The sequence below is a fragment of the Calidris pugnax genome, unplaced genomic scaffold (genome assembly GCF_001431845.1).
Source record: "Calidris pugnax isolate Ruff unplaced genomic scaffold, ASM143184v1 scaffold94, whole genome shotgun sequence".
NCBI classification, from domain to species: domain Eukaryota; kingdom Metazoa; phylum Chordata; class Aves; order Charadriiformes; family Scolopacidae; genus Calidris; species Calidris pugnax.
The window spans coordinates 239,736-247,809 of record NW_015090822.1 but is presented as its reverse complement, the minus strand read 5'-3'; the positions used below and the strand labels follow the sequence as shown (position 1 = coordinate 247,809).

The window sequence follows — 8,074 nt, the reverse complement described above, 5'->3', positions numbered from 1 at the left end:
CCGTCAGCCTCGGGGCAGGGTCGGCGGGGACAGAGCACCCCTCGGGCACGGCTGCTGCGGGGCGGCCGGGGCACAGCGGGGGCGGCCCCGGGTGGGCTGGGGCCAGGGGAGGCGGGAGCCGTGCTGGGGCAGCTCCGCACCCCCGCCCGGCCCCCGCGGTGGCCAAGCGGTCCCGCTGACCCCCGCACGGGTGACCCCGTCCCGCCCGGGGGCCAGGCCGAGCCCCGACGCCCCGTCCCGCACCGGGCGCTCCGCCGCCCGGGGGCCCCGCTGAGGGCGAGCGCAAGGGCCGCCGGGAGCCGCAGCGCCTTGGCGGCCGACGCAAGGCCTGCCGGGAGCTGTAGTTTGGCGCGAGGGACACTGGGGGTGGTAGTTCCGAACGCCTCCCGACCCGCCGCCGCTCCACGCGGCCGCACTACATTTCCCAGCAGGTAGCGCGGCGGGGCCGGGGTCCGGGCCTGGGCGCCTCCGGCCTCGGGGGGCAGCGGGGCCGGGGTGAGCGGCTGCGGCTGGGCCGGGCCGGGCCGGGCCGGGCCCGGAGGGCTGGGTCTGAGCCGGGGTGTTGGACCCGAGCCTGATCGGGGGTGCCGGGCCCGGGCTGGAGCTGTCATGCCCCTGCTGGGGCTGCCAGGCCTCGACTGGGGCCCGGGCCGGGTCATGGGTGCTAGGCCTCGGCCCGGTCCCGCGTGCAGGCCGAGAGCAGCACGTCCGGAGCCAGGCCGGGCACGGGGCGCTGGCCAGGGCGACCGGGCTCCTCCACTGGTGCTGGGGCTGGGCTGCCCCCAGCCGGGGCCACGGGCGGGCTTGGCCCAAGGGCGGCAGCGCCCTGGGGACAGGGGCACTGGGCCGTCCCTGTGCCGACACGGCCCCGTCCCCCAGCCAACACGCTCACCTTGCAGGTGTGCCACCCGCGCCTGGCACCATGGACGCACCGCCCATCACGCCCGCGGAGCTGCTGTGTCTGGGTTCCAGCCTCGCCTTCTCCGGCCTCTTCTACTACCTGTACAGGAAGAAAGCCAGAGTGGTGGCACGCATACAGGTAGCCCTGTCCCTCGTGTCTCTCCTGCCCACTGTCCCTGCCCTGTTTCCCTCTGCGGCCCAGCCCAGAGCCTTTGGTTTGGGTGCCCCTCACTGATGACTGCAGGCTGCTGCATCTTGTACCAATGTCACGATGCTCGGGATCAAGCAGGTCACATCCTGCCAGCGCTCCCCACAAAGCTATGCGTGACCCACCTTCTGACTGCCGGCCCATCTGCCCCTGCCTGTGTTCACACTCAGTCCCTGCTCTTCCAGGAGGCCCCAAAGCTCCAGGTTGACGATGATTTACCAGCGCTAGTGTCTGCGGCCGATGGGAGATGCCTGCCTTACGTTGCCCTGGAAGGTAAGGAGACCCTGTGGCCCAACACCGGCTACAGGGGCGGGCTCTCCTCCTTCATCCCTGATGCCTCCCTTCATCCTTAGGTATAGTGCTGCCGGCCAAGGCTGCGCTGACCAGCCATTACCATGAGGGGCTGCAGGGCGTGATCCAGAAACTGCTTCTGAAAGAGCATCGGCTGATCTGGAACAGCTTGGCCCGGAGCTGGTGAGCGATGGGAGGGGACAGCAGGGGTGGGCTTGCACCAGTGGGTCCAGACCCTTGTCCTCTGGGGCCATCTAAGAGGCAGAAAGCAGCTCATCTAAATGCTCTAGTCCCTGCCCTTGGCTCAGCCCCGGGATGAGAGTTTCCCACATCTCAGCACTGCCTGCTCTGCTTGCAGGAGCGAGAGCGAGCGGGTGCTCTCAGAGCAGGTCTACACTGTCCCCTTCCTGCTGGCCTCGCCAGACGCCGAGGCGGTGACACAGGTGAGCGTGGAAAGCCCGCTCCGAGCCATCTGCCTGCCACTGGAGACGGTGTACGAGCGCTTCCAGCAGCCAGCCCACGGCTTCCGTGACCTGCTGGGCCAGTACTTGAGCGGGGAGAAGCCCAAGGGCATCCTGGAGACGGAGGAGATGCTGCGGGTGGGGGCCGGGCTGACGGGCATCGGGGAGCTGGCCCTGCACCCCGACGGGTCCCTGCACCTCCAGCCACCGGCCCAGGGGGGCGAGTATTTCCTGTGCCTGGGGGACTGGCAGTCGGTGCTGGCAGACCTGGAGTCGGCCAGTGGGCTCTGGAAGGGGGCTGCCCTGCTCTGTGCCGCGGCTGGCCTGGCCGTCCTCCTGCACGCCCTGTGCCGTGCCTACCGCCGTGCCCGTGGCCAGCAGCGGCCTCAGGGCAAGGAGCCTGATGGCGAGGAGGCGGCCGGGGACTGGGGGCCGGAGGACTCCTGCGTGATCTGCCTGACGCGGCCCCGCGAGTGCGTCCTCCTGGGCTGCGGCCACATTTGCTGCTGCTTTCACTGCTTCCAGGCCCTGCCCACCCGCCTCTGCCCCATCTGCCGGGGGCCCATCGACCGCGTGGTGCCCTTCTACCAGGCCTGAGCGCACCCTGGGGAGGCGGGAGGGGGGGTGTCAGGCCCAGGGACGGGCAGCATGAACCAAACCCCAGTCCAAAGCCTGCAGAAATCCCAGCTGAGTGATTGCGGTGGGGAGGGAAGGGTCCTGGTGTGCCCCCCTGTCTGTTTTTTGGAGGGGGAGGAATTATAGCCTCCTCGTCCTCGCTTTGCCTACCAGAAGGACACTGCCTCCCCCCCCAAACACGAAAGCTTGTGGGGAAATGCGCTTGGTGCCTGAGCGGAGACTCCAGCCCCACTGTGGCAAGTGGCTACTTGGCCTGTGCCCCTTCCCCAGCCCTGACCCCCCCTCAAAAGCCACACAGGACTTTTCCCTTATTCTTCAGCGTGTGGCTTTGTCCTTGAGGAGGGTGGCAGGGGCTGGACCCGGGCTGGTGGGACACAGCCGTCAGGGTGGGGTGACAGAGACACCCCCTGCCTGAGCCACCATCGTGGCACACCTTGGTGCCACCATGTCCACCCCCCTCCCCATCCGTGTGCCTACAGGGACACCCCAGGGCTGGCAGCAATGCAGGGTGCCCCTTTGCCAGCCGCTCTGCTGCCCAGGGAGGGGGACAAGGTCCCTCCCTCCCTCTCCGCAGGGTCCCCACTCTCCTCCTGGGGCTGGGGGTCAGCCCACACCTCCCGCCCCCCTCCTTGGCCGGGAGGAGGTGCGGGAGCAGCGTGGTGGTGTGTGCAGTGATAAAGCCCAGGAGCAGAGCTCGGCCTCGCCTCTTCCTCTGCGCCCTGAAGTGGGGGGGGGGACGGGATGGGGGGTCCCCGAGGGTCTCCCCGCTCCCCGCCTGGGGACACACTCACCGGTGGGCGGTGGGCAGGGGACCCCGGCCGGGATGCACCTTCTCAAGATACAGCCCCAGAGGCAGGAGGGGGGGAATGGGACTGTTGCCAAGGCGATCGTGCTCCTCCGGTCTCCATGGCAACTGCTCCCCTGGACCGCTCCCCATCGCTGCCTGCCTGCAGTTGCCCGGGCAACCCACGGGCTCGCCTGGCTCCTGCGGCTGGGGGCACCCAGGATTTGGGTGGGAAAGGGGCGGGAGCAGCAATTGCAGGCCCCGGGCAGCAGCGTTGGCTGGGGGGGTGGGTGGTGATGTGCCCCCTCCCCAGGACAGCAGCTCCCATTGCGACCAGTTTGGGGCCGGGGTGAAGGTGCCCCTGCGGTGCTGCCCCCAGTGAGACCTCCTGGGACCCATGCGCATTTCTGAGGGTTGGGGGGGTGTTCGTCTCTTCTCCCTGCCCCCAGCCTCTTCCCCCCCATCAGCAGGGTGGCTGCCACGCTGCAGAGTGAGCAGTGGGGCCCGGGTCCCCCCCCGCCCCATCCCCGCAGCCGGGCATCCCCCCCGCAGCGGGAGGGATTTCGGGAAGGAGATAAATACCAGATGGGAGAGGCCGGGCTGCCAGGAACACACTCTGCTGCCTGCCAAGAGCTGCTGGCGCGAGGGGGTGTGTGGGACGGGAGGGCAGGGGGTGCCCGTGCTCCCCCAGACTGCTCGACTCGTTCCCTGGGGCCAGCGGGGACAGGGATGGGCTGTCACCTGCTCCCCTCCGTGCCCACGGGTGCCAAGGGTACCCAGGGCAGGGGACGTGGATGGTGAGGGTGCCAGCCCCCCTCCCGCCACCCCACAGCCCTACCGCGCGTCCCCCTCTCATCGGGTCGCTGCCACCCCCAGGAGGCCACTGTCCCTGCGGTGGCCTGGGCGCTGGGACCACGCTGAGCCAGCCCTGCCTGGCACCGCTCCGGGCAGCGGCGTGACTCACCCGCTGGGCTCCCCGCCAGCCCCAGCCTGGCCGTGCCAAACCGCCCGGCACAGTGGCTGCCCAGCCGTGCTGCAGTGTCTGCGCCCCCGCCCCAGCCCACCGTGTCCCCCCCTTCCCAGGATTTTTGGTTTGGAGCTCATGGTGCTCAGGCTGAGCCCTGCCCAGCCTCCTTCCCCCCCCACGCCAGGCCCACAGGGGACCCAGATGTCCTGCCACCTGCCCCCCCCACACCCAGCACAGGGTGCCAGCGGGTGCCAGCCCCTGCCATGGCCCCCACCTGCGCCCCCCAGGGCTACCAGCCCGCTCCTGCCTGCCTCCCCTTCTGTTGTCATGGTGACAAGGGATGTGGTGACAGACGGGGATGGAGCTTCGCACCCCATCGGGGCTGCTCACCCCCCACCCTGGGTCTGGGGGGGACACAACACACTCTCCTGGATTCTCGGGGTGCCCCATCTGCTCAGGGGCCGTGGCTGTGCCCCAGGCAGTTCCTGTGAGGGACAGGGACAGTGCCATCCCCCTGCCCCGACTCGCCATTGAAGCCCCCCTCGAGACTCCCCTCTTCCCGAGGCCAGGCTGCAACGGACAAACTCATCTCAGTGGTGACAACCTGCAGGCTGCCCCCAGTGAGAGCCCCCCCGCCCTGGAGACAGCTCTGCTCCTCCACGGATGGGCTTTTGGCCTCCTCGTCCCACATCTCTGGCTGCAGGGACATCATGGGGCAAGGGACACCCCACTTGCCCATGCTTGCGCCCCAACACCTCACTGCGGTGACAGGGGCCAGCGCACGGCCCCCCCCTCTGCCTGCACCCCAAAGACGCCTGCACCAAGACACTGCCTGGCCACGGCACATCCCGACCCAGGCTCTGCCTCCCTCTTGGCTACCGAGAGCCGACAGCACTAGCCGAGGGGGCAGAGACACCCCCAGCCTCATTTGTGTCTCCCGCCAGTGCCCCGGGGCTGGTGCTGGCAGCTCGGGGAGCACCTGGGGCCGCAGCTGCCACCGCCGCCGAGCAGAAGTGCCATTTCACGTTTCTTGGCAAGGGCTGGTGGCAGCACAGATGGAGGCGCCGGTGCTGGCCCCCGGGCACGCCTCTGCACCCCCAGCCCCTGCCACGGCACCCACCCCCACCAGAGAAAGCCCCGGCTCTGGTGGCCAATGCCTCCTGCCTCCTTTGAGCCCACTGCCACCCAGTCACCCCCCGTTGGGCCACCCACCCCCTCCCTGCCAGGCCCCAGGGACCACCATCCCATCCAACGCGTGCTGCCCAGGGGGTCCCTGCAGACCCCGGCTAGGATGTGCCCCACCATGAGCTGTTTGCCCATGCGCGGGGCATTTCTCCACCGTAAAACCACCTGAAGCACCAGGAAACCCCCTGTCCCCACAGAAGCACCCAGAGCCCCACCAAGGGCCAGGGCTCGGGGGGCAGGATCCCACTGTGGGGGTGGGTCACGGTGGACTCTCAGAGCATCGCCCCAGGTCCGTCTCCATCGCCAGCCCCACTGCGGCCAGGAACCCGCTGCGTGCCCCCTGCCCAGCCCCATCACCACCCCAGGGGGGGTCATGGCTGGCCCCCATCACCTGCACCCCCCAGCTCGGGGGGCTGTGGGCCAGGTGTAAGGAGCCAGGGCGGGGGGAGCTGATGGCTTCCCCCCCACCCCCCCCCGCCTTCTTCCCTCTGGAGCCAGCTCCATGCCGGACAAGAGGCAGGGAAGGGGGCGAGGAAGGTGATTCCAGGGCTGCGAAAAGACGGATAACGAAGGTGGGACAGGAGCCAGGGGAGGCAGGCAGCCCCAGGTCCTGATGGGGGGTACAGCCCCCACTGCCAGGGGATGAGGGGGGGGTCCCTCCACCCACACTCAGGGCCCTGGTACCCCCTCTCCCCCCCGGGGGTGTGTGCCCAGCAGCACTCTGGGGCAGCCAGAGCTGTCCCAAGGAGATGCTGAGCCCGGAGCCATGTCCCCTGTCTCATGTCCCTTGTCTCCTCCTGCTGGGGCTGGGCAGAGGGCCCCTCCCACACCCCCCAGTGCCAGCCAGCCCCACAGAGCTCCCCACACCCCACGCGGCTCCCCTGGGTACAGGTACAAGCACGGGGGTCGGACAAGCAGGACCGTCCCCAGGGTGACCCCTCTCAAGCCTCCCCCCAGGACCCTGCGGGGCTGGGGGGGCTCACGTCCCACACAGCCCATCTGGGGCTCTTCTCACTCACCCCCGGCCCCGCGCGTGCCACGGGCTGCCTGTCCCTGCCCACAGGCACCAGCACGTGGGCTCAGCAACGGGAGAAAGCAGGCCACATCTCAGCGTGGGCCTCTTGCCTATTTTCCCCGGGCGCTTTTTTTCAGGAGCAGAAGCCACCACATGAAAAAGTTCAAGCTGTTTCCCCAGCAAAGGCAGGGATAAAGTGGGCACCATTGGCCCGTCCCTCTCCGTCTCTGGTCCGGGGGGAGGGGGACATGGGGAGCAGTGCTCTGCAGAGCCCAGCACAAAGGGAAAGGCACGGCTGAGCCTCCCCAGAATAGCAGAGCCTGCCCCCTCACCTGGGCCAGCCCGGAGGAGGCTTTTCTGCAGCACCTTTCAATGGGATCTCAAAGTGCAGGCCATGGAGATGAGGTGGAGCATGAGTTTGGCTGTAAAACCCTGCTCCTGGCCCCTTAAGACACCCGGGTGGAGGTTCGTGTGGGGCTGGTGGGTGCTGCTCCCACCCAGGGGCTCTGGCTTCGCTGCGACCCAGTGCACCCACACAAGCAGTGGGGCTGGGAGGCAGGGGAGCAGCAGGAATGGGGCTTCCCCATGAGGGAGTGGGTGGTCCTCTCCAACCAACCTGCATCGCTCATCCTCCTCCTCTTCATCCATCCATCTCCATCCCTTCCTCTCCAGTCAGGACAAAGGGCCAGAACCGCCCCTGTAGCTCAGACAAAGGTCAGCAGCCCCAGCCTGAGCTTAAATACTGCCCCCAGCCCCAGGTGGGGGTCTCAGGTGGGGCCACTCAGGGCCACCAGGGCCAATTAGTGCAATCCCTGCCCCAGCAGCAGAAAATGCCAGAGGAAAGGGCCAGGGTGGGTCTGGGGCAGGGGCACGCAGAGGGGACACAGGGCTCTGAGGCCACTTGTGCAGGTCTCTCTGCACTGACCCATGGCAGGTCCCCGTGTGGGGGGCACTGCCCTTCTCCTTCTCCCCATCCAGACAATCTCCAGGGAAGGGCCAAAGCACTGGGCGAGGGGCATCCTGGGGCACAGCCCCTCCGTGCCACGCTCATGGGCACCTACAGAATCACACCCACGTGCCCTCCGCAGCCACCCAAATGCGTGCAATGGGCACATGTGTACATACACATGGACACACATCTGTGGGACCCACACATGGGGGGCCAAGGGGACCCACAGGGGCTGGGGCAGGACTGGTGCAGCTCCAGGAGGGACCCCAACACTGTGGGAGGGGGTGCCTGGATGGGTGTTGGGCAAGGGGCATAAGCGGGGGGCTGGGGGCAACTCGGCTGGGGAGATCCAGGGTGGGAGCTGGTTGGGGAGGGGGCTTCAGCCTGGTGGGCTGCAGGATGGCAGGAACCGGGCTGGGGGTGCTCCAGGGGACCAAAGTGGGGTGTTGGGGGGTCTGTTTGGCATCACTGTGGTGCACTGAGGGAGGGCCCGGCTGTGCCTGGTGGTCCTCGGCTGCTGACCCGGGGGTACCCAGCTGTGCCAAGGGGTCCCCGCTCTGCAGGGGCACCCCCTGTTTAGAGGCACCCCCGAGCTGAGGCGACCACCCTGGCAAGGCTGTGCCGGGGGAACCAGCCCACTCCAGGGACCGGGACCGGCACCCGGACCGGGGCGGGGGT

The 8,074-nt window shown here is 68.7% G+C and overlaps 1 protein-coding gene across 1 annotated transcript; it reads left to right on the top strand.

The window, feature by feature from the left end:
- The first annotated feature begins 449 nt into the window (after nucleotides 1-449).
- On the top strand, nucleotides 450-3,188 carry LOC106886720 (mitochondrial ubiquitin ligase activator of nfkb 1-A-like). Its single transcript, XM_014939891.1, has 5 exons — nucleotides 450-495; nucleotides 900-1,039; nucleotides 1,294-1,381; nucleotides 1,462-1,582; nucleotides 1,758-3,188. The coding sequence occupies exons 2-5, from the start codon at nucleotides 923-925 to the stop codon at nucleotides 2,455-2,457; spliced, it is 1,026 nt and encodes a 341-aa protein (XP_014795377.1). The 5' UTR covers nucleotides 450-495; nucleotides 900-922; the 3' UTR covers nucleotides 2,458-3,188.
- Nucleotides 3,189-8,074: the final 4,886 nt, after the last annotated feature.

Coding starts and splice junctions, on each gene's coding strand:
- LOC106886720 (XM_014939891.1), top strand. CDS start 923: ATGGACGCACCGCCCATCACGCCCGCGGAGCTGCTGTGTCTGGGTTCC. Junction 1,040..1,293: donor GAGTGGTGGCACGCATACAG/GTAGCCCTGTCC, acceptor CTGCTCTTCCAG/GAGGCCCCAAAGCTCCAGGT. Junction 1,583..1,757: donor AACAGCTTGGCCCGGAGCTG/GTGAGCGATGGG, acceptor CTCTGCTTGCAG/GAGCGAGAGCGAGCGGGTGC.